This window comes from Pleurodeles waltl, chromosome 11 (genome assembly GCF_031143425.1).
Source record: "Pleurodeles waltl isolate 20211129_DDA chromosome 11, aPleWal1.hap1.20221129, whole genome shotgun sequence".
NCBI lineage: Eukaryota > Metazoa > Chordata > Amphibia > Caudata > Salamandridae > Pleurodeles > Pleurodeles waltl.
Window position 1 is genome coordinate 933,918,893 of NC_090450.1, and position 25,919 is coordinate 933,944,811.

At 45.9% G+C, this 25,919-nt stretch overlaps 1 protein-coding gene across 2 annotated transcripts in view; it reads right to left on the minus strand.

The window, feature by feature from the left end:
• CIT (citron rho-interacting serine/threonine kinase) overlaps positions 1-25,919 on the minus strand; it is a 1,039,445-nt gene that overhangs the window by 217,899 nt on the left and 795,627 nt on the right. For both annotated transcript variants that reach the window (XM_069215034.1, XM_069215033.1), the window contains exon 35: positions 25,591-25,682. In XM_069215034.1, the coding sequence (XP_069071135.1) occupies positions 25,591-25,682 (92 nt within the window). The remainder of the gene's footprint in view (positions 1-25,590; positions 25,683-25,919) is intronic.

A 25,919-nucleotide genomic window follows, 5' to 3' on the forward strand; every position in this document is an offset into this window, starting at 1 on the left:
TCTTAGGTTCAGGGGAGCCCTTAAATACTAAATTTAAGGGCGTGTTTAGGTCTGGGGGTTAGTAGCCAATGGCTACTAGCCCTGAGGGTGGGTACACCCTCTTTGTGCCTCCTCCCAAGGGGAGGGGGTCACATCCCTATTCCTATTGGGGGAATCCTCCTTCTACAAGATGGAGGATTTCTAAAAGTCAGAGTCACCTCAGCTCAGGACACCTTAGGGGCTGTCCTGACTGGCCAGTGACTCATCCTTGTTTTTCTCATTATCTCTCCTGGACTTGCCGCCAAAAGTGGGGGCTGGGTCCAGGGGGCAGGCATCTCCACTAGCTGGAGTGCCCTGGGGCATTGTAACACGAAGCTTGAGCCTTTGAAGCTCACTGCTAGGTGTTACAGTTCCTGCAGGGGGGAGGTGTGAAGCACCTCCACCCAGAGCAGGCTTTGTTTCTGTCCTCCGAGAGCACAAAGGCTCTCACCGCATGAGGTCAGAAACTCGTCTCTCAGCAGCAGGCTGGCACAGACCAGTCAGTCCTGCACTGAACAATTGGGTAAAATACAGGGGGTATCTCTAAGATGCCCTCTGTGTGCATTTTTTAATAAATCCAACACTGGCATCAGTGTGGGTTTATTATTCTGAGAAGTTTGATACTAAACTTCCCAGTATTCAGTGTAGCCATTATGGAGCTGTGGAGTTCGTTTTTGACAGACTCCCAGCCCATATACTCTTATGGCTACCCTGCACTTACAATGTCTAAGGTTTTGCTTAGACACTGTAGGGGCATAGTGCTCATGCACATATGCCCTCACCTGTGGTATAGTGCACCCTGCCTTAGGGCTGTAAGGCCTGCTAGAGGGGTGACTTACCTATGCCACAGGCAGTGTGAGGTTGGCATGGCACCCTGAGGGGAGTGCCATGTCGACTTAGTCATTTTCTCCCCACCAGCACACACAAGCTGGCAAGCAGTGTGTCTGTGCTGAGTGAGGGGTTCCTAGGGTGGCATAAGACATGCTGCAGCCCTTAGAGACCTTCCCTGGCATCAGGGCCCTTGGTACCAGGGGTACCAGTTACAAGGGACTTACCTGGGTGCCAGGGTTGTGCCAATTGTGGAGACAATGGTACATTTTAGGTGAAAGAACACTGGTGCTGGGGCCTGGTTAGCAGGGTCCCAGCACACTTCTCAGTCAAGTCAGCATCAGTATCAGGCAAAAAGTAGGGGGTAACTGCAACAGGGAGCCATTTCTTTACAGTATCCATTAGTACCAAATGGCCAAAATAGCCGTCCCTGCAGACCAGAATCTCCAGGCAGTAGTGTTTGGTGGATGTGTGCAGAGACGTCCATGTTGCTGCCTGACAGATGTCCAGGACTGAAACTCCACATGCCAATGCAGTGGTTGCAGATGTTGCTCTGGTTGACTGACCACGCAAACCCTCAGGGGGTTGCTTTTCAGTCAAAACGTAGCACATTTTGATACAGAGAACAATCCATCTAGAGACGGTGCTCTTCTGCACTGCCCGTCCTTTCTCCGCACCCACATAACCCACAAAGAGTTGATTGTCTACCCAAAGTCTTTGGTACGACTGAGGTAGAACACCAACGCTCTGCTTGTATCCAGATGGTGGAGTCTCTCTTCAAGAGAAGATTGTGGGAGCACGTACAAAGAAGGCAAGGTGATGGATTGGCCTGCATGAAAGGGCGTGACCACTTAAGGTTGGAAAGAGACTCCAGTACAAAGCACCACTTTGTCAGGATCAACAGAGATGAAGGATGGCTTTGCAGAAAGAGCTTGTAGCTCACTCACTTTCCATGCAGAGGTGATGGCAACAAGGAAGGCTGCTTTTAAGGTGAGGAGCCAAAGAGGACAGTTATGAAGAGGCTCAAAAGGAACCCACACAAGGAAAGTAAGTACCAGGTTCAAATCCCGCTGGTGCATTATGAATGGGGTAGGTGGAAACATGTAGGTAAGACCTTTGAGGGATCTCGCAAAAATGGAGGGTTGATCAGGAAGTCTGAAGAAGGCAGACAGATAACTGTTAAGGGTGCCCAAAGCAAAGCCCTGCTGGGCAAGAGAGAGAATACATAAAAGAACCTCAGACAGAGGTGCAGAAAGGGGATCAACAGGTTTGTTCATACACCATGCCACAAATTTATTCCAATGACAGGCGCATACCGTTTTGGTTCTGGGACGCCTGCCTGCCAAGATAACATCACAGACTTTGGGCGGAAGGTCGAAAGCTGTTAACTGCTGCCACTCAATCTCACCACAAGAAGGCGGAGACTGGACAGGTTTGGGTGAAAACCCTTCCCTGCTGCTGCAACAGAAGATCCTCCTGAAGAGGCAGTCTGAGTGGAAGATCGATGGCAATGCAGAAGCTCGGGACACCATACTCTCCGTGCCCAGTCCAGAGCCACAAGAATTACTTAGGGCCAAGTTGTTCTTGACCTTCTTGAAAACTCTGGGCAGAAGTAGTATTGAGGGGGAGGGGGAAAAGGCATAGAGAAGGGCCTGAGGACCATTCTAGACTAAAAGTGTTGCCCAGCGAGTGCCACGTTGGAATCTCCAACGCGCAAAACAGCGGGACATTGAAGCGAATAGATCTAACCAAGGCTCTCACCATTGCTGAAAGAGACCTTGCGCCACCTCTGGATGGAGACGCCATTCGTGATCGACCAGGCACTGACAACTGAGTCCTTCTGCTCTTGCATTCAGAGAGCCCGCTAAATGTTGAACCACCTGGGGTATGCCCTAATGTTCCAGCCACTTCCATAGATGCAGGGCCTCTTGACAAAGGGTCCACGACACTGCCTGCCCTGCTTGTTGCAGTACCAGATGTCGGTGGTATTGTCTGTGAACACCTGCACCACCTTTCCTTGGAGAGAGAGAGAGAGAAGAAACACTTTCAATGCAAGCCTGATCGCCCTGAGCTCCAGAAGGTTGATGTGGGGCTGGGATTCCACCAGAGACCAGATGCCTCTGATCTCTGCCTCTCCAATGTGACTTGCCCATTCCAGCAGTGACACATCTGTCGCCACTGTTTGGTCTGGTTGGGGAAGGGAGAGGAATCGGACTCTGATCCAATCTCGGTTCGTTAGGCACCACTGCAGATCTTGTGCAGTTTGCGCTGAGATCTGGACTATGATGGAGTGAATCCCTCTGATGCTGTGCCCACTGGAACTTCTGGTCCCACAGCAGAGCCTGCATGTGTCATCTGGCATGTGTGACCAGCAGGATGCAGGAGGCGATGAGGCCCAGCAGCCTCAATCATTTTCACAGAAACCCAGGAGAGAGGCTGAAACATCTATCATAGCCTGAATATCTTGGACTCACCACTTGGGAGGATCAACCCGAAACTGCACTGTGTCCAGAACAGCTCCAATGAAAGGTAGAGTCTGAGAGGGAGTCAGGTTTGACTTTCACACGTTTATAGTGTGCCCCAGAAAATGCAGGAGGTTCGCTGTAGTCTGGAGGTGGGAGATGACAGCCAGGGGCAAGCCCGCCTTCAAAAGCCAGTCGTTGAGGTAGCGGAAGACTGAAACCCCTAGCAGGCGCAGATGAGCTGCGACCACTGCCATCACGTTTGTGAACACCTGAGGGATGCTGGTAAGGCCAAAGGGGAACACGGTGAACTGAAAGTGCTCGTGACCTACCACAAACTGCAAGTAATGGCTGTGGGCCGGAGCCAGAGTGAACATTTCCTGATGAAAACATGGAGGGACTAGAGGTCTAGGATAGGACTAATGCCCTTGTCCTTTTTGTGCACCAGAAAGTAGCAGGAATAACAACCACAACCTAATTCTGGCACAGGAACCCTCTCTATGGCTCCCTTGGGTAGGAGAGCCCAACCTCCTCGTGGAGAAGTGCCAAGTGATCTTCCGTCATCCGATCGAACGATGGTGGCATGGCAGGAGGGTTGGTCTCGAAGGGTAGGAAGTAGCCCCTTATGACTATTTGCAAAATCCACCTGTCTGTCGTGACGGATTCCCAGTGGGGCAGGTGATGGTTAATCCTGCCTCTAACTGGTCCGCAATGGGACGATGGACTAGGAAGGTTTGGAGGCCGCAGCAGGGGGCTGGGCAGTCCACTGGCTCTCTGATCCATGGGGACGTTAAATCCCATGTCCTTGGCCACACAGAGGCTGGGCAGCATGCATGGTATGGTGGCAGGAGGGAAATGGAGTGTGGCTGGGTGCCCCTTCCGTAGCCACAATAGGGGCAAAAAATGGACTGAGGGGTGTGAGGAGCAGCTGCGAGGCCAAGGGCCTGAGCCTTAGCCCGGGATTCCTTAAAGCTCTTGAGTGCGGAGTCCACTGTGTCTCTGAAGAGACAGGTGCCATTAAAGGGCATGTTCATAAGAGATTGATGGACAACCTCCCAAAAACCAGATGTCCACAACCCAGTGTGGCATCAAAGGGCTTTTGTTGACGCAACCGATCTGCCCAGTAAGTCCAGTCCATATCAAATTGTGAACTTGGCTGCGTCCCTCCTATCAACAGCTTGAGAGAGAATGGGCTGGGTCTCCTCCAGGACCTGTGACAGCACCTGCGTGACAGTGTCAAATAAGGTATGGGTGCAGTGACCCAAAAGACATGCGGTGTTCACCGACCGCAATGCCAGACTGGAGGAAGAGAACATTTTCTTTCCAATTTGGGCCAGTCTTTTTGATTCCCTGTCATGGGGTGTGGAAGGGAACGTGCCAGAGGAGGATGAAGCCTGAATGACTAAGCTCCCAGGCATAGGATGTCGGGTCAGGAATTTAGGGTTGTTAGGAGCAGGCCAATGGTGATGGGTGATTGTCCTGTTGACAGGAGCCCCTGTGCTTGGTTTAGACCACAACCCCAGCAGGACATCAGGGAGGGCTTCATTAAAGGTCAATAGGGGTTCAGATGGAAGCCCTGGGCTGAAGTACCTCAGTCAGGTTAGTCCTGACCGCCACTGAAGGCAGCTTGAGGCCCAGGATCTCAGCCGCTCTTCACACTACCACTGAGTATGAAGCTCCCTCCTAGCCATAGGGAGAGAAAGCATGCCAGAGTCAGGGGATATGTCCAAACCACTAGCATCACCCAATTCCTACGCCCAGTTCATATAAGGGTCTTCAAGCTGGTATTCCAGAGGGTCCAGCAACCCCTCCATACTCTCGCCGTACCCATACCCATACCCATAGGCATAACTGCTAGGACCCAACCTAGGGAAGGATGTCCCAGTCGAAGTTGGAATCGAGGATAGTGGCCTAGAAGGACGATGCTCTTCCCTTGTTGCATTGCCTGAGCGGCAGGGCGAAGTCGAAGATCGCTTGTTCATCGACTTCTTCTTGTGACCCGAATGTCCTGAGGATTTGGAGTGGGATGAGGACAAGTGATGAGGGCTCCGCAAACAGTCTCTTGACCTTCCTTTTGAGTGAAACTGGAAGCAACGTAGAGTCGAGCGCTAGGCGACATGAGCTTTAGGGACCGCCCCCCTTCAAAGCCTTCAGGTTCCTAGCCTGGCACTCGGAGCACGACTTCGGGTCGTGGTTGTGCTCCAGACACCACAAGCACACGAGGTGTGGATCAGTTACCGAAATCATGTGGTGACAGGAGTCGCACGTCTTGAATCCAGTTTTATGGGAAGACATCTTGACACACCAAGTAATCAAAAATCTTTGACAAAATGGTTGAAAAGCCAGTCAAAAAGCGACCGAAAGTAGCTCTTCTCCAGATTTGCACGTAGGCTGGCATGGAAAGAAAATAACTGACGTCAGTGTGCTGGGGTGGCGCCTATACAAAACTGCAATGTCATCACGGAGACCACAATGCCAACAACGGACGCAGAGTTGACCAATGCCACCGGATGGCATAAAAGGGTACTGCTCGAAGAAAAATCTCCAGATCCAGTTTGACACCTACGGGAAATTCTACGGTAAGTAATCTGCAACTAGAAGTCTCTATCAGATATTTTTTTCAGTAACTTAGACAGAGGCCCACCTAATACAAATCAATTTTGAACCTGTTACTCATGGAATCAGTGTATCCCAAGCATTGGTCATCTCATCCCTTCACCCTACTGTTTTTTAGCCAGGAAATTTGGGATTCACATCCCCCAAATCTCCCTCACTAAGATAAGCCCCTGACTGCAGGGCAGGAATATGAAAATGCAATTCACAGGACCAGAGGGAGCACTTTGAATTAGTTCTTCCACAAGATAGCATTCAGTGGCTAAAGGTCCAAAATAGGAAGGAGGCCCCTGTCCCTCTTCAGAATGAGGAAATAGTGAGAATAACAACCCTCTCCTCTTTCCAAAACCAGAATCGTCTTGGTGGCACTTTTGGAGAGCAACAACTGCAACTCCTGAAACATAATAGATTGGTGCTTGCTGGAAATCCGCTCTGCTGTGAGAGGAATATTGGTGTGGTAGAATGAAAAGGAACAATTTGAGAGCCCTATTTCGTATGTGATTAATCACCATCCTGGGAGGTTAGTGTCCATACAACCCCTCCCCCCATGTACAACTAAGGGCAAGCTAAAGGGGTTAGGTGGTTGTTGCAGCAGGGAAAAGAAATTTAGAGGGCTGCCTTTAAACTTTCCAAATTTATTTGGACACTGTTTAGCAGGGGTCAACAGCCTCAAAGACCACAACATAGTTTCACTGTCCTTAAAGCACTGTAAGAAAGAGTCTGCCTTTTCATAGAAATGGCAGGACCTATCACAAGCTATATCCATGAGGGAGGCTTGTTCATCACCATAGAATTATGTGGAATGCCTCTACCTGTTGATGAACTATGTTAGTACGTACTGCCCTTTCCCAGAAATCTGTAGTATCCAGACGTTCTTGGATAACATTCGGCAACATCCTGTTCATCATGAATCATCTGAGCCAGAAGCAGCATAAGATTTTTCAGTACTGCTGGCAAGATCTCACTGGCCATGTCCCATAAGGCATGTGTTGAGCAATGCAGTAAACAAAAGGTATTTATAGACCACAATGTTAGACTGGCATAAGAAAATATGCACTTCTTGGATTCTCAGTCCGGATGAGTGGTTGGAAAGGAGTTAAGATCCACATTGCTGGTTGAGACCTGAATGATAAGGATCTCTGTGTGGAAGCTTGGTGCGAAAATTCAGATCACCACGCGACTGATGACTGACATCTAGCTGCTAATTCACAGACAGGCAAGAACAAGGCTTTGACAAAGTAACAATCAAAGTAATAGTGAGGACATTGTTAAAGCGAAGGAAGGGCTCAGAAGTAGCTGGCCAGGACTATGAGATCTTGGTGAGTACATGAGTAGTGAGTCATGCCCTGTCATGTGAAGGGTCAAGCTCATTGTCTTTCTGTAAATCAAAGTATAAGGCGTCATTGATATAATGAGGGGAGCAAGCTATACCCAACATCGTAAACATCTTGGGGTGTTCCCAGCTCTGGCACAGGATCAGAGTCAGAACCAAAAAGATAATGGAACCTATGCTGACAGGAAGACATGGCAGAGGCACAGGGTTAGAGTCAGGTTACATAATGACCAGTTTAAATTTTGTAGTGAGACATCCATTGTGCTCAACCAAAGTCATTTTGGGCACACATAGGTGTCAGCACCAGGTTATCTTGTAGCTCCAGTTGCGTCAGCACCAGCCACGATAGAAGACTTTACTGTCATTGGCATTGACCACTAATGAGTCCCAACAGGGCAGATAGTGCCGCAGATCGACTCACCAGCAGTAAGCTGACTGGAGGTCTATGTGGTTCCATGGGGCCCACAGTCACACAACAGGGAGCCAGAATCACACTAAAACGTTGTACCGTGGCCTCCCTGAAGGCCACCATCTGCTGCGGGGTGTGAGGGGGGTAGATGACAGCCCACAAAATTTGGAGCATGTCCGGACCAGGTGAGGAATCGATTCTCTGGCTGGAGACATTAAAAGGGTGCGGTCGACATGATGACATCCTTGCATCTTCTCTCTGGAGTTAGGGTGGTGAGACAGGGTTGAGTCTTGCTTCACTGTATTATACTTGTGTGTGGACATAGACTTCCTGGAGCACTTTGAGTACGAAGTTGAGTGCGGCAGGAAAGGCCTTGGCATGGAACTGGTCCCCTGATCAGGAGTGGGGCCTATGTGAAGGCCACAAATTCTTGTGCTCAGTGACCTGTGGCTTTGTCTTCAACTCTTGAGTGCCTTTGGGCGAGTGAAGGCCCACCTATTGTACCACTTAGTTATAGCTTGAGCCCAGACACTAAAGGTACACCTCCTGTGGGTCTGTGACTGGCATATGCTTCCTACAGCATAGCATGGGTTGAAACCTATCATTTTGGTGGGGACAGAATTTTCAAGAAATTGTTTGAGAGGTCATTGGAAAAGCTGGGAGCGGAGCTCCAGATCCATGTTGGACTGCACTGAAACGAAGGAACTAATGTTAGTGTGCAGGGGTGGCATTTAAATAATTCTCCACTCCAGGATGGTTGGCAGTCCATGTGTAGCTGCACAGCACCACCAAGCGGTGCACATGATCACTGCTAAGAAGAAGTTTTCCAGATCAAGCCTGTTATCTGAGGGGTATTCTAAGGTGAGGAACCTGCTGTTTGAAATACCCTCTAGAAAAATCTGCTTCTATTGCACAAGTCTCAGTAGTGTTTGATACAATGTGGGTGTGTAGAGACATCCACATGCTTTTATTTATTGCAGGAGAAAAGCTCCTCTGTATAAAGAAGTGTGGAAAACCTACTCAGGATTGCGTCTGCCACAATGGGCGTAAAGTGACAGGAACTCCACCCAAGTTTGTTAATGGAGAGAAAGCGCAGTACTTTTGATGTAGCCTGGGAACTTTGTAGAATAAACACGAGCACGGCTAGAAGCCTTAGAAGGTACCAATGTAAAATATAGCCTGTAGGAAGCTGGCCTGGTGTGTTGTGGACACTTATAGTGTTAGAATCTTACACCAGGTCCAGGCGACCCCTATTAGTGAATGTAGGCAGTGTCTAGGAAGCCAGGGCTCTCTAGAGGTAGCTGTGGATGAGCAGCCAAGACTTATCTAGGAGACATGCAAAGCTTATGCAATACCACAATAGTCATACAGCTTATCACACATGAAAGGAACCACATAGTGTTACAAAAATAAAAGTATTTTATTACAGTAGTAACACTACACTAGATTACTTATAGGCAGTCCCCCAACTGGGTAGCCTCCCCAAGCCACCAGTATGTTTTGAAAGGCACATTTGGTGCCCTCCTTGCATAAACCGGTTTCCACCAGTCCAGGGACCCCTGGTCCCTGATCTGGCATGAAACTGGACAGTGGAAAGGGGAGTGACCAATCCCCTGTCCATCACCACCTCAGAGGTGGTGCCCAGAGCTCCTCCAGGTTTTGAATCTGCCATCTTGAAACCAAGATGGGCAGAGGCCCCTGGGAGCATCTGAGTGGCCAGGTCAGGCAGGTGACGTCACAGCCTCCTCCTGATAGGTGGAAACCCTGGTAGGTGACCAATCCCCCTTCCTGGGCTGTTTAGGGTCTACTTCTTGGGTACTTCCTCGGATTCGACGTACAAGATTCCAGCAGGATCCTCTGCATCGTTTACTTCATCTTCTGGCCACCGGGACAGCAACATGACCCTCCAGGATCTGACAATCTGCAACTCCAGCGGTGACTTCGCCTTGCAACATTGTTTCCCAGGCTCCTTCCAGCAACCGCAACTTTTCCCTGGCTGTGCATTCTCCGAGGGCAACAAGTCTTCAACTCGCACAAGAAGTAAGGAGGACTCTCCCTTGGAGTGAAGGAGTCACTCCCCTGCATCTGCAGGCACCAACTGCAAGGACGACCAGCTGCATGGATCCCCTCTTCTCCGCAACTGCATGGATCCTGCATTACAGGTGGTGGTCTGCAGTGGTCCCCTTGGTCCTCTCTACCAGCTGTCCAACTTGGGAGACGGTGAGCCCTTGCCTCTCTTTGCAGGACAGTACCTCTGTGTACTGTGACTTGCAGCTACCAAAGCTCCTGCTCCACGAGATATTCAGGCTCCGAGTAGCCCTGTCCTCCAGCACTTCATTTTTCCAAGGACAGTCTCCTCTCCACTGACGTGGGACTCCTCTCCAGGTGTGCAGGTATGTTTTATCCTCATTGTGCAACTTTCAATGCAAAGAGGAGAGAGGCTTAATAGTAAATATCTGTAAACTGATTTTAGTAAATTCAGTGTTTGATTTTTGAAAGAAGTTTGGTGCATTATTCGCAACATTACTGATCATTCAACTGTCTAGAACATAATGGATCTTCCAAACAACGAGCATTCTTCCAAACAATGGCCAGTCTTCACATGACTCTCAATGCATGTAATAACATGAAAGACTCAAGAATGGAAAGGTGAGGCTAAAAATTACAGTGACAATGAATTAAGTTTTAACATGTTTACACACCAATAAGGGTCTGGAAGAAAAACACTGATGTACAAATAAAGGTGATTCAGAAAGTACAAAGTTTAACTTTAAGTCAATTAAGAAACAATACCTTGCACAACCATGCTCTATCATTGTGCTAAATTGGGAGGAACAGGACAAATCAAACTCTCAGGGTGTGTGTAGCCATTTTGATGAGCAGAACAAGTTACTTACCTTTCTGGGGGATACCAGCACCTTCCTGCATATTCCATACCTCTTTAGTCCCATTTAGGCACTCTAATAGACCCAGAAAGTTGAAATAGCTCTCCTGCACCACCCTGAGGGTACTGATGACAGTTCCCTAACAGTTCTTTCTTTCGCTTTTTTTTTTTAAACAACCTAGTGGAGATGAAGCTCTTAGAAGCTGTATTGTACATGTGTTAATAACAGTCACATTACCCAGTGATGTGGAATTCCTATCGCCCGACACCCAGGATATGTTGTTTGGGGTCAAGGGCAACAAGTTTTAATGTTCATTTTGTCCTTAGGACAAGTAGGCCCAACCCCCAGCAGCACAAACACTTTGGCTGCCAGTTTACAGAGAAGGGAACTGTCTGCGGTTGAGGTAATATGTGTGTCCATATGTAAATGTTTTATGGTCACACTGCACTATTGACAGTGGTTCCAGTAAAAAAACAAAAAAAAAAAAAAAATACTTACATGTTTGATAAGTTTAACAATATGAGGCTAAGTATAATGCTCACAGAATCCTCTCTGTTCAGATGCAAATGTTTGCAGAAGCTTGTAAGCAAGAGTGATGATTCTTTCCTTTCAAATAAAATGTTTAGGAAAAAAACACAAGTAGGAAAAAATGGTTTTGCTACTATGAAACTTTAGGTGCTATTTCTTTGAAGCGTCATTTAATAAAACATGTTGATGCATGCTAGCATTTCCAAAAAAATATTACTAATAGATAATCAGTGTAACCATTTTCAACAAGAGGATGGGAAGCATGAAAATATACAAAATATACAACATTTTGTGTGTGAATCTTTTGGTTCTGTCAATGCATGTCTGGTTCTGACATGCCTTTTGTAACTCTTTAATGGTGTGGGAGATGCCAGGCCCTCACCTTTGTAACAAACATTGGCAAAAAGCAAAAAATGTTTTTTGGTCTCTAAAAGCACACCAGTGGCTTAACAACGCCCCCTCAGCTCTTCTCCAGGGGGCCCACTCAGCACAGAACCTGCAAATAGGGAGTCTGGAGGGAGAGGTCCTTCCATGTTCTTTGTAGAAAGGCCACCTTCAATTTTGTTACGCCACTGATTGCCACAGTAGTTCCTGGCACTGAACAAAACTACTTTGTGTGGCAATATGCTCCTTGTGGAAGAGCAGAATGCAATCACTCACAGTAAAGCCAGCTGATAGAGAGAAATAGAAGTTTAATAAAAAAAAATGTCACCAGACCTAATTAGGGACCCAATTCTTAAAGAAAGTCACAAAAGTGCACTCATGGCATATGTATTTGAATTAGTGGCTTTCATGAATTCACAAGAACTTACAGAAGATCAGGAAACTATACTTTCCCTCCAACCACTTTTTTCCCCAACCCTGGAGAAACTTCTACTTCTGCCATTGTCAGGAGTAAACTGCCAACCTTTCCCATTATGGTAAAAGATTTGAGAAGAGCTGGTGAAAATCCTTTAAACATGCAAGTTAGTAGGTTTGCAGACTCAATGGCATTCCAGCCCTGAAACTATTGCTTACTGCTTCCTCCAGCCCCAGTATGTAGATATGCGGAAAGGTGGCAAAATAAGGAAATTGCTATAGTAGGGATTGAAATTCCAAGTATTCAAGACCTATTATAGTAGAAGCCCTGGGATAATCAGAGAGGATGTTATCAGAGTTCTTTTATAATGAGATTACTGCCATAATTTGTCGTCGCACTACATGGCACCAAAGGGACAAGTGGATTTTTTTTTTTTACAGGACATGTAGATTTAAGAAGCAAACTGTCCCATGGACAAGTAGATATTTTATTAAATTCCACACCCCTGCATTACCACGCTTTGGAATGGGGAGGCAGGACGGATCACTGAAGGATTTTGCAGGTAGATGGAGTATCCATCAGAAAGATTGTTACCCTACGTTCTTCTGTTGGATACTGCTACCTGCAGATTACTCACATCTTAACTCAATACCTGATTAATACCTCCACTAATGGTGGATTTAAATAAATGGTCAATCCACGAAATTCTGCAACACAGATCTGGCAAAATGGACATCCCTGCAGACTTCAGAGTTGAGGCAGTGAATCTCTGTGAAAATGTGGACTGAAGACCATATCGCAACCTGACAGATATCTAAAACAACACCACCCCCGGACAATGCTGAAGAAATGACTTTTTCCCCAGTAGACTGGACCTGTCAGGAGGATGCTCAGAAGGATCCTTCTTGGAAAGAGTGTATCAGGTTTTGATGTGAAGCATGATCCAGTAGGAAATAGTCTTCTGAAACAGCCTTCATGTCTTGGAATCAGAAGAGCCAAGGAAAAGCTGATCATCTCTCCAATATTTGTGGGTCTTGCTGATACAGAACCTGAGGGACAAATAGTGTAATCTCTCCTCCTCTTTGTGGAATGAGGAGAAAGGTGGAACAATATAAGTGTAAAGCTCTGACGCACCTTAAACAGGACAACCATTTTTGGCAGGAGGTGAGCCTTAGTCTGAAGAAGCAATTAGTGAAAAAAAAAAAAAGGAAAAGTAGAACAAGGACAAAGCGTGCGGCTCGCTAACACAGTCAGCTGAGGTAATGGCAATCAAGAAAACAGTCTTCAAGGCAAGCAGCAGCAAAAGGGCAGCAAAGCATAGGCTTAAAGGGCAAGCCCATGAGAAATGTAAGCACCAGGTTAAGGTCCTATTAAAGGCATGACAAAGAGTGGGCTGAATCAAAGTGTTCAACCCCTTCAGAAAATGCATATCAATAGGAGACTTGAACCATGATGGCTGATGCAGCAAACAAAGTAAAGCTGAAAGGACAGAGGTGTAACCCTTAAGAGTCCATCGAGAAATTCTGCCAGGCCAAGGACAGCCAGAGTAACAAATCAGAGGAATGAGATGTCAGGGTTATCAACTTCCTACACAGCACACCAGGAAATTAAATAGGACCAATGACTATAATAAACCTACTTGTCAGAGGGGTGATGAACACACACAATATGAAATCCACCACCTCTGTGTGCAGATCAGAGGAGTTCATAGATTCCTGTTCAGTCACCAAACACAAAAGTGGAGGCTCCAGATGTTTGGATGCAAAACCTGCCCTTTCCATTGTGAGATGAAGTCTACACTGAGCAGGAGCAGAAGAGGAGGGCACAGGGACAGATGGAGCAGAGCGGAGTACTACATCCTCAGAGGTCAGTCTGGTGCGATCTAGATCATCTGCACATGGTCCTGATGAAGCTTTTCAGAAGCAGAGGACTCAGAGGGGCAAGAAGGAACGTGTAATGAATATAGAATTCCCACCTCAGGCAGATGGTGTTTCTCAAGGCTCCCTGTCTCTTGAACCATAGGCATAGACCTGCGGACAGATTGAATTCTATGCCGGGCAAAAGATCCGTTCGATGGCTGCCCCGGAAGACAAAGATGAACTGAACCACGACCAGGTGAAAATGCCACTCAATTATTCCTCACTGGGAAACTGCAATAAGTGAATTAACAAACCATTTTGGTGGCCAACTGGAATGCCATAATCCAGCAAGAAGACCACAACACAAAAATGCATATTTTAAGGAGCTAACAGCCCAAAGGCAAATACTGGACCGAGAAGTTAAAGAACTAAAAAACCTAGAAGATTGCAACGACCAGGCTAAGAGACTAAAAGAACAGAGAAAGACATATCAACAATATTTGTGGAACTCCAGGAGGAGTGTAGAAGTCCAGCAATGGCAGGATCTCCTCTTTGCTTGCAAGAATCAGCAAGTCTTTTGGCGTTGCATCATTTGCCTTGAAAGAGATCATAGGCAGCAAATATGTAAGAGTTGCGGGACCAAAAGGGTGCAACGTATAACTGGCCATGTGCTGACTGCTCACCAACCTAGCTCGCCTAATCCAGAAAATAAATTTTAGGATGGATCACTAAATGCCAGGGTGATGCCGGACCCAGCCCTTGTGGTTCAGAGTACTGGTCAGCTGCTTTCCAGAATATATTTAATAACTGCTTTGACGTTGAATCCATACCAGACTCTTGGATAGGGTCAGTTTTACACCCCATCTATAAAAATGGAGCTTATTGAAGACCAAATTGTTATCGCTTGATAACCTAAGTAGACAACTGAATCCAATTATTTTGCAAGTATACTTTTGTCAGACCTGGAAGACTAGGCAATTAAAGAAAAATTAATATGTTTTAATCAAACAGGCTTTTGAGTGAAATCAAGCATGAATTACAATTTGCCTTGTTTGGCAATGTTGATAAATAAGCCAGTTCAGTCAAAACAGCCACTCTATTCCTGCTTTATCGATTCCTCTAAAGCATTTGATCATGTTAACAGGGCCTGATCGGTGGAAATTTGTTGCCTGGAATATTCTATCCAATCTGATGCATACCATTCAATTATTTTACTCCAATAACGGAGTACAAAAAAAGTTAGGAAATAACCACACATTCTCCAAAAGTGAAGATGAATAGAGGATTAAAACAAGGCTGTCTGCTCGCTTCTACTCTTTTTTAACTTTGATTACTTCAGATCTGAGTGCTTTTTCAGATCAAGCAATATTCCACCCACGATTCATTGGCTGTCAGCTTCTGACAGCCTTACAAAATGCAGATGATGTTGTGCTTCTGAATCAGACTGGTGTGGTTTTGTGAGGTCACAACAGCAGCTCAAGAATGGTTGTGGTTCAATTTACTGCACCTGTTATTGTTCCCATACTAAGGTGTTCCATTCTCATGGCTAACCATCCAAAGAACACCCTAAAGCAGTGGTTCCCAACCTTTGGATTGCTGTGGACCCCCTCTTTAAAATTACCGGAACCTGGGGACCTCCCACTTAATCATTATTGGAATCTGGGGACCCCCCCCCCCACTGAGTCATTACTGAAAGCTGGGGAACTAATCTGTTAATATTGTAATATTGTTAAATTTTCTAAGCAGTAGCGGGCCCCCTGAGAAGGCTTTGTGGACCCCATGGAGTCCCCAGACCACAGGCTGCGAACCACTGCCCTAAAGCATGCATGAAGGACGCTGTCAAGGGGGCTATGGCTTTAAGTCGGGACATGTAACATCAATACTGGGAGATGATACATTATAGGAATTTATTGGAGAATTTAAGTTTTAGCGACTTGCTTATAGAAGTTGTGTCATCATTAGACTAAAGGACAGTGAATTATTCAATTGGATTCTTTTGGTTAAACAATTATAACTTTTGCCCTGAAGAAGTTTTGGGGACAAAACTCGTTGACTGTGTCCATGTTACACAATGAATATTTTAACTACATCTAAACTGTGTTTTTCTGAACACTGATTTTGTTGAAAGATACTAGATTTTACTTTTACCTGTAACTTACTAGCCTGCCATTTAAGTGTGCTTCTCTCTCATGTATATTTATATGGTTCTGTTGAGGCTTTTAAATTAATATTGCAATGGCAGTTAAGTTTGATAAAAAATAAACATTTAAATTGTTGGTCAAAAGGGGAACAAACATGAAGCCTGGCAGTTAGGCTAGACACCGATTAAAAGCAGCCATAGCTACAAATACTTGGGAGTATGGGTGCAGTACTACAGAGTCCATCTTTTACAAATCAATTCATTGAAACCTAAGATGTCCACACTAATCTAAGCTTTCCAGGTAGTTTTCCGCAAGTTGTCGAACCCATGACAGTTAAGGCAAAATTAATGCACTGTTATCCTTTGGATGCCTAGCAATCCCCCCAAAATTAGGGCACTTTTTAAGTGTTTTGCAAAGTAAAGTGTGCCGCCTGTTATTTCAGTTCCTCAATAATGCATCACGAGCCCATAGGAGGCTTGAATTTGGGCTTATCGATCAATAGACATACCCAGTGGCCTCACTGCTTAAGTATTCATTTTCTTTGAGTCAGGCGGATGCAGGCACATTGAAAATGTGTGTTTGGAGGGAGAGGCAGATGGGTGCAAAACAATGAATGGAAATCAGCGTTGACTTCTGCCCTGAGACACCTTCAGGCAGAAAGCTTATGGAAACAAAACCTACCGTACAATAGCTTTAAATTAGCACTGAATAAGCAAGTGAAAAGGCTTTCATTCCTGGGAAATTAGGAAAAGAAATGAGGAAAAGAAGCCACATCTGGATGCCAATAACTCCTCCAAGCGGTTGTCAAACCAAAGCTATTTTAGCTGAAAGCTACAGATTCTATTTTAAAATAAAGGCTTATGCAGCCACACTTCTAGTCATGCTCCTTGATAGATCTTATGACAAAGTGGGTGGTTTCAGCACCTCTTAGTATGTTTAGACTACAGTTCCTTCATCAAGAAGCCTTTCTGCACCTTCTCTGCATTTGACCCTGTCTTCTATCTGAATGTAGATAATGGTTACCACCACTATTCCTCCAATTCGGCATCAGAACCTGCCGCCAAGCAATCATTTTGTGTTTGAGGTGTGACTTTTCAATTGTGACATTCATTTTATTTAATTCATGGATAAAACTGAGTGTCTTTTAGCTGGCAGCAACCCACAACTAGCAGCACAGGAGATCTAGCTAGGTCAGCTTAACATCGGCAATAAATGTTTGCCTGTCGCCTGCATGAAAGCTGATGGTACTAAGCATTTTACTGATTTGTTCTTAAACTGCTTTATCATTTACATTGTGCTGGATTATAAGTTTTAAAGGAAAGTCACCCTAAGTATGAAAGTACTATACAGTGGGTGGGGTACCAATCACCTGCCTATTTGCATCATTGTTTTATTTATGCTTTATTTTCCTTTATAGGGATTGTTGCTGATTAGCAGCATTCTAATCTGATGGATCAATCTAACAAGATGGTTTTAGGGATTGTATTGACACTTGGCACTTTAGTGATGTAGGTTTTAAATGACTTTTGATACTTGGAACTTTAGTGATGTAGGTTTTAAACTGTTGCACTTTAGCAATACCTTTAGATTGAAAGAGCCTTTAAACATGTAGCTTTAAAAGGATGTCACCACTTTTTTTGGCACTTTAGTGACTTAGTTCTAAAGCAGGTACAGCATCTTACTAATCCACCATTGAGTGCATGTGATTTTAAAACTATTTTTGGCTAGTGGAAAATGCTACTTCAAGTTACACCGCACGCCTTGCTTTCAGGGGAATTAATTTTGTACAATGGTCAACGTAGACCTTTGTATTTAATTGTATTCTAATGTTTATGGTTTTTATTGACTGTAATAAAATTTACTTGGCAAGGCCGACTAAAAACCACTGGTCGAAGAATAGGGTGATCATGGTCTGCAGGTGCACACCCGCTGCGGCAACCCTGCTTTTAGCTGCAAGTCCTCAAAGTATAGAAATACAGAGATCTTTGAACCGCAAAGATGTGCTGCAACCACTGCCACCACCTCTGAAAACTCGAGGGCCTGATGTTAACCCTAACAGAAGGATGGTAAATCCTGCCGCAAAGGGAAGTCCTAAAAGTAAGAGCATAGATTTATTTGACAATCTGGGGGACCCAACAATCTTCCTAAGTGTAAAGTGAAAAGGTATAACCCCCCCCCCCCTCGCAGCCTAGGTTGCATGTGCTCCCTAAATGACAAGTCAAAGCAGTTTTATAGCAGAGCCAGGAGAATAACTATTGCTGCTGTCCTTGATGACCGTTGGAGCCTCCACATCCTGTGTACTGGTAAAATACAATTCAAGGACCTCTGCAGCCTTGCACAGAACAGTCATGAACGAGGCAACCTCCCCACATCCACTTCAGGGGAGGTATCCAGGCCACAGACAATTCAGCATCGCAAAACATTTGCTACTATCAATGCCAGCAGGAGGAAGGAGACTGCCTGCCTCACTGCTGACATGATATAGGCAAATGATGGGGGCGTGGCCTGCAGCCGATGCAGCAGCATGTCTAGTGTGGAGCTCCGGGACCGCGAACTGGGCCCGATCAATGTATCACCAACAAATAATGCCCAATCGGAAACGAAACTAACGGATCTGATATCGGAACGCCAGCAGTATACGGAGATACCACTGCGAACCCGAACGGTGGGGGAAATCGGGAGAATTTGTCCTGTCTTGTCCTGCTCTCTCTGCGGCCGCCAAGTCCCAAGATGGCAGCCGCACCCGAATGACGACTCGGCTGGGGTGATGGAGCGAAGAGGGGAGACCAGGCCCCCCGCTTGGGCAGTGAACCAGCACCGATCCTGGGAACAACCCTCCTGTTAATAGTGGACCAACTACCTGTCGCAGACGACGGCAACAAATCACGGTGGGAGCGCGACCCAGGGACTTAAGGGTGAGAACGAAGAACAGAGGGGGCCTAATAATTGATAGTGGCGGCGGAGGACGAACTACCCCCCAACGGGAGGCTCGAGGGCAGTGGTGGGTCACGGGTGATAGAAGCGCCCTACCCAGTGAATGGAGCACTGGCAGAGATTCGAGAGGAAAGCACCTGGGAGCCTGCACACGATCGCCCACACTGAGACGCTCCACTTGGAGAGGAGCAATCAGAAGATTCTCTACACCTTTGGAGGAAGGGGGTAACACTGGCTGTTCAACTGATACCAGAGAGCTCACTGGTGAAGCAAAAGCGACACAATTGCTGGTCCCTCCCACCGTCTGCCTGGACCCATAGTCTGCTTTCTTGCTATCCCGCCGCCCGCGGAACCGCAACATGCTGGAGGAAGCGGTAAGTTGTGACCAACTTTTGCAATGACTTGAAATCCGCGACTTACGTGGGTGGTGGTGAGCACCGGAACCAGCCGGGGGGAACAATCGGATGATTCTACGTAGAGGTGGACCAAGCTAAATTGTGCGGGCAAACCTGTTTCATCCCCGGCCTGCTCTCCTGATCCAACAATGGGGAAGCCCAAAAAACGAGAAGAACACCATCAAGATGGCGCTGCTACTACCAGACCGCTTGAACAATCCCAATCCGCAGGCCCACAAGAGGACCAGGAACTACAGGTGCCAACCTTAGATACCGTTCTCCTTGCCATTAAAGAGTCCTGCGAGGCACTTGAAAGTAAAATAGACAACCTAACAATAGACTTCTCACTGCTGCGGGACGACCACCGGAAATTAGCTGAAAGAGTGGGAACGAACGAAAAAAATATTACACTGAGGACCACAACGCAGAAATCCACATCTTCAGATCTTCAGGAACTTACATCAAGGGTCAAAACACTGGAAACAAGGGCAGAAGATGCTGAAAACCGGGCTCGGCGGACTAACCTCAGACTAGTTGGTATACCAGAAGGAGCGGAATCATCAGCAATCAACATGGAATCTTTCCTGGAGCAGTGGCTTAGAAATGCAGTAGCACCTGAGGGCCTCTCGGCGTTTTCTGCGGTGGAGAGCGCCCACAGAGTACCCAGCAGAACACCCCCTCCCGGAACCAGACCGAGAATAATAGTGGCAAAACTGTTACACTATAAAGACAGAGACCACATACTAACTCAATCCCGCTTGCGAGGGGAGGTCTTATATGAGAATCGGAGAATCATGATATTTCCTGATTTCACCAGAGGAACACAAGCGCAAAGGGCCTCCTTCAATGAACCTAAGCGGGTCTTGCGTGAGAATGGTATAAAATATGTGATGCTCTTCCCAGCCAAGCTCAGAGTAGAATACAACAATACAACACACTTCTTTCTATCTCCGCAAGCAGTGGAAGACTGGCTGGAATCCCTGGACTTGGCCAAACCAGCCCCCAACCCTCGATCCCTCCGCACGCCCGGAAGGAAACAGTAGATCTAGGAAACAGATTACTGAGGCAGCCCCTCCAAGACATCAGTCATTACAGGAGACGAGGGAGGCCATAAACACAGCAGCGGCACTGAGCGGAGGGATCCCTCCACTATCCCCAACCTCTGGCGATGTCTCAGATATTGAATCGTGCGGTGGGGGGGTCCTCAGGGTCCTCGCAGGACACCCTTGTCGGCTTACCTTCCAGTGACCCCGAGAACAGCAGATGAGATTATCTGAATTCTCCCTGAGTGAAAGAAAAACTCCAGGAACATTGATTTGAGTTTTGCGATACTATTACATAAGTCAGATGAAGGCGACTCCGAAGCTGAACTTAACAAAGCCTCTCAAATACACTTTACTGGGCAGCAGAAGTAACACAGATGGGCCTGGGGAACGGCCCGGAGCAACAGCTCTCAGCCTTTGGCACTCTACCCACCTATAGGACACTAACTAAGACTGTTAATATGGTTTGGACGGGGAGAGTTATAGATACCGGTCCTGGGGAATGGGAGTTGGGAACTGAGTTAATTTAGTTTTTGGGGGACTAAATGCACAAATAGGTAATGACCCAAGCAATTCTCGATTTTTAAAAAAATCTGACTTATCATTATGGTTCCAAACGTTGCAACAGGAATACAGGTACTGTCCACATCATTCCAGCAGTATAGATCATGACCACACAATATAAAATTATAACATGGAATGTTAGAGGCCTAAATAATATGTCTAAAAGGTACAAAGTGCACAATTACCTTAAATGAAGGGGTATTCACATTGCTACCTTAAAAGAAACACACCTAGTAGAACAAGAAGTTAACGCCTTGAAAAAAAAAAGATGGAGAGGCCAAATCTTTGCCACCACTTACTCAGTGTTTGCAAGGGGAGTGTTATTATGGATCCGTCCTGGTGTGGCCTGCCAGGTGCTACACAAGATCATAGACAAGGATGGGAGATATGTAATAGTCACAGGGAGATTGGAAGGAAGAGAGATAGCCCTTAGTGGAATATACGCTCCGAAACCAAGATCAAGGGAAATTCCTCGACAGGGTATCACATGATATAGGCCCACTCATGACAGGCCCAAAAATAATCGGGGGCGACTTTAATTGCATAGCTAACATTGATCTGGATGGATCGCATCCACCTCTCTTGCAATCCCCGATCTGCAAAACTGCCCTACTATTCAAAAGTTGCCAACTACACTGGCACCTCAAAGACTGCTGGAGACAACTCAACGCATATATCAGAGATTATTCATATTATTCCGCTGTACATGCCTTACATGTTAGGCTGGACACCTTCTTGGTGTCACCGGAAGTGCACAATACGGTGATGACAGCTGAATATCTTAGTCGCACCATATCAGATCACAACCTCCTGCTGCTCGCATTAATTTGGAGTGGGGAAAGACCCTCAATACCAACTTGGCGTTTGAGGGTGGATGCTCTGGAAAACTAAGCATTTAAACCAGTCTTGCATAAAAACATTGAGGACTTCTTTAAACAAAACGCAGGGACTGCCTCCTCCAGATCCACTGAGTGGGAAACGTTCAAAGCAGTCACTAGGGGTCAATGTATTAGTGAAAATATGGGAGTCCGGAAAGTATTAGAAATGGAACTCAAACGGCTCGAGGACTCCCTCAGAGATCTCGAGCGTAATCACTCTACGCAACCTGATCTGTCTCCTTTACTGCTCAAAACTAGAAATAAGATAGCTGAGGCAAATATTAGACTATCTCGCTTTGATTATAAACTCTATTTGAGCAGAAGGCACGCAGAGGGGGATAAGTCAGGTGCCCTATTAGCCTGGCTTGCCAGGCCCCATACGCAACAAACGGTTGTGGTAGAGATTGAAGACACCCCAGGTCATAATGTTTACGGGCAGAGGGAGATAAATACGAGCTTCTTTAACTACTACTCAGCATTGTATGCACCCCCTGCTGATATAATAACTGAGACCCAGATACGAGAGTTAGAAGCCCTTGCCCTCCCTAAATTGGGAGCTGAGGACTGTTCGACTCTGGCAACACCTATCTCGATCGCACAAATCAAATCGGCAATTCAAGGCATGGTGAGGGGCAAAGTGCCAGGAGCAGATGGACTTCCAGTGGAGTTTTATCTTAGTTTCCAGGACTTACTAGCTCCACAACTTTGCATACTATACGCAGAAGCATGGAATAATAATAATATACCCCAATCGACCTCCGAAGCCATAATGATTCCATTACTGAAACCCGATAAACCCCCCCCAACGATGTCCGATCGTACCGTCCGTTATCCATGCTCAACCTTGATTATAAAATACTTAGCAGGGTGTTAGCGGATAGGCTGTTACCCCATATGACCTCACTGATCCATCGAGATCAGTCGGGTTTTATCCCTTCACACAGCACTGCTCAAAATATCAGACGCCTGCTCTCAGTCCTCCACAACATACCACTAACTACACCACACGCGGCGATCATATCGGTGGACATCGAAAAAGCCTTTGATAGCTTAAGATGGGACTATCTGGAGCAGGTAATGTTACAGATGGGACTTGGAGAAGGCTTCGTCCGTTGGACGAGACGTCTATACACCAACCCCACAGCACGAGTGCGAATGGGTCGCACTGTGTCTGATTCTTTCCGTAGAGGTACCAGACAGGGCTGCCCTTTATCACCCCTTCTTTTCGCAGTGGCAGTAGAACCACTTGCCCAAATGGCCAGAATCTGAGGCTATTATGAGGGTATTTTGATTAATCACTGGACACATCATATTGCTCTTTACGCGGATGACATGCTACTTTTTCTTGAGAACCTAGAAGTAGGGCTACCGGGAGCAATGGACATGTTAGAAACATATGGAGTAGCATCCGGTCTCCGCATTAATTGGAGAAAATCTTCCATCTTCCCGGCAATTAAAGACACCACAGAACCTACAGACACCAAAGGTCTGCCCAGGACCCGAACACGTTTAAATATTTGGGAGTTAATATATACCATACCACGGATGACCTGTTAGAAGGGAACATACATAGAACACTTAAAGGGATCCGGGCAAGTATGCAGTTCTGGAAGACACTCCCCCAACAGTTTCTGGAAGAGTCGCCCTGCTTAAAATGATAGTTTTGCCCAGACTGCTCTACTACTTCTCTACTATTCCACTTTTAATTCCAAAAATGGTATTCAATAACATAGAATCCATGGTCACGAGCTTCATTTGGGGATCAAGTAGACACAGAATAGCGTTGCACACTCTCCAGAGACATACCATTGAAGGGGGCCTAGCTGTCCCAGACCTGGAGATCTACTACTGGGCAGGACAATTGCAATGGTTGGCAAAATTGCTTACAGAACCCCCAGCGCCCAGGAACTTACAGATTCCGTTGAACGGCCCACTAGCACAAATCCTGGGTATATTACTGAACCCCAAAAAGCAGAAACTACCCCTTCCTATGGAGTGGGAACCAACCAGATATTGCTGGGAGCAATACCAAAAGCGCACCAGCACTACAACACCATACACACCTGAGGTCCCCATAACCTGCCTGACACACACTATAGGAAATCATATAATAATAGGCATTACTAAATTAAAGACATATAATATTACAAAACTGGGTGACCTGTTTAATAATGGGAGACTACGCACCTACGCAGAATTACAAGAACAGTTTGCCCTTCCATCAGGAATGTTCCTTACACATAGCACCATAACTAGAGCTATTAATAAGAGATGGAGAGCAGGTACACTTGAACCATCTACTCATGAGGGTTGTAACCTTATATGCTCAATTGTGGAACGGAAAGGAGTGATTTCAGGTATATATAAATCTCTGCTGAACAGCACATGCTTACCCCTAAACAAGCTTAAAACCAAGTGGCATACAGAGTTGGAAACTACTATAGACGACGAACAGTGGACCAGGATAACCTCCCACATCTACACAGTGCCGAGAAATGCAAGATTTAAATTAATACATTTGTATATATACCATAGAGCCTACCTAACTCCTCGAATGATAACTAACATTTATGGTGCGGCTAACTCCTGCTGCCCTCGATGTACTAAGTCTGCAGTAGGTCTATTACATATGTTGTGGAGTTGTCCTCTGCTGGGAGACTACTGGGCAGTGATCTTTAGGAAGATTTCCTCTTGCACTGGGAGACGTTACTCCCCTCCTCAATCGTGGCAGTATTAGGAGATTTTACCTGTCCCTCAACTCACAAAATAGCCAACAGGTTCATTGATCTTGCTTTGATTCTAGCTAGAAGAGAGATAACCTCACATTGGAAGAACGCAGTGGGTCCACAAGTGAATAGATGGCAAAATGCATTGGAAAAATGGGCAGAGGCCGAGGGAGCGGTGCTGTGGAAAGAAACTATACAAGGACAAAAACCCACCGAAAATGTTACACAATGGAATGTGATCCTAGAGAATCTGAGAACTACAGATGCCCCCTTATCAGAAGAAGAGAATACGACCTCGGAATCTGAAACCGAACAGTCCTCTACACCCTTAACCTAGAACACTGCACGTTTGTGAAGTATGACTTGATTACGAGAAATGCAGACCTATGATCCGTTACAAATGAATCTTGTGCAGAAGGGGGGGGGAGGAAGGAGTCAGTATAATGTTGGGGTTTTTCTGAACAGTATAGTATTATTGAGTGTATGTTATTGCAATAAAAGATATCGTAAAACAAAAAAAACAAAAAATGTTGGCAAATGATGCTGGGCATGTGAATGGGGTGTGAATTAGAGTAGAAACGTCTCCAAAGCAAATGTCTCAAGCACATGTCTTGAAGAACTGAGCGCCACACTTTTTGATGGCGTTTCTGTGAATGAGGCTGTAATTGTCCCATACCTTGGAGTCGCGTTTGGGTCAGGTCTAATGCACCTGAGACAGACATCATAGAGGTCTGAAAGCCACACTGATTTATTACAGGAGCAACATGGTTTAAACCCTGAGAATTTCGGGGAGACATGCGGTCAGAAACACTGCAAAAAAAAGACACATTGTGAGAAAATACTCAAACAGCATTTTCACATCCACGTCAAAAGGCGTGGTGAGAAAAGAACTGTCCTCAGTTCTTGAGGGTTGACTTTTCAATGGTGACAGTGCGCAGAGGTAACGTCTTATATGACGCCATCATGTTGTACATCAGTGGTTAAACCCAGTGACAAAACACCACTTTTCAGTGCAGGAGAACTATTTTACCCAGATTTAGCTTGGCACCTGAAGAAGATTCAAGAGGGGAGGTATTAGCAGGTAGAAGTACCTATTAGAAACAGCTCGACATAAGGGACTGTTTGAATAAAGAATACTCCAGATGTTAATGAAAAGTTTAGATCAGTTCACATACCTTCTTTGGAGTCTGTTTCAAAAATTAACACCTTTGATGCCTCCAAGACAATATATTTCCTGTCCCAACCTTGCTGTCCTCGTTTATTGTTTCTGAAAAAAAATATATATAATTAACAAATAACTCATATTGTGGATTACCATTTTACAAAAGTGCAGATCATACAGAGTGCTGAAAGTGTGGTACGAAAGCAACAGTACCACTTAGCAGAGCGTTTCAAAGATTTCGAAATATTTGAGAACTTAATCTCTGTATAAATTCTGAAGATTTCAGATGTCAAGTGGTGCCAGCTTGCCCTGGTTCACTTGACTTGTGTGTATATATGTTTA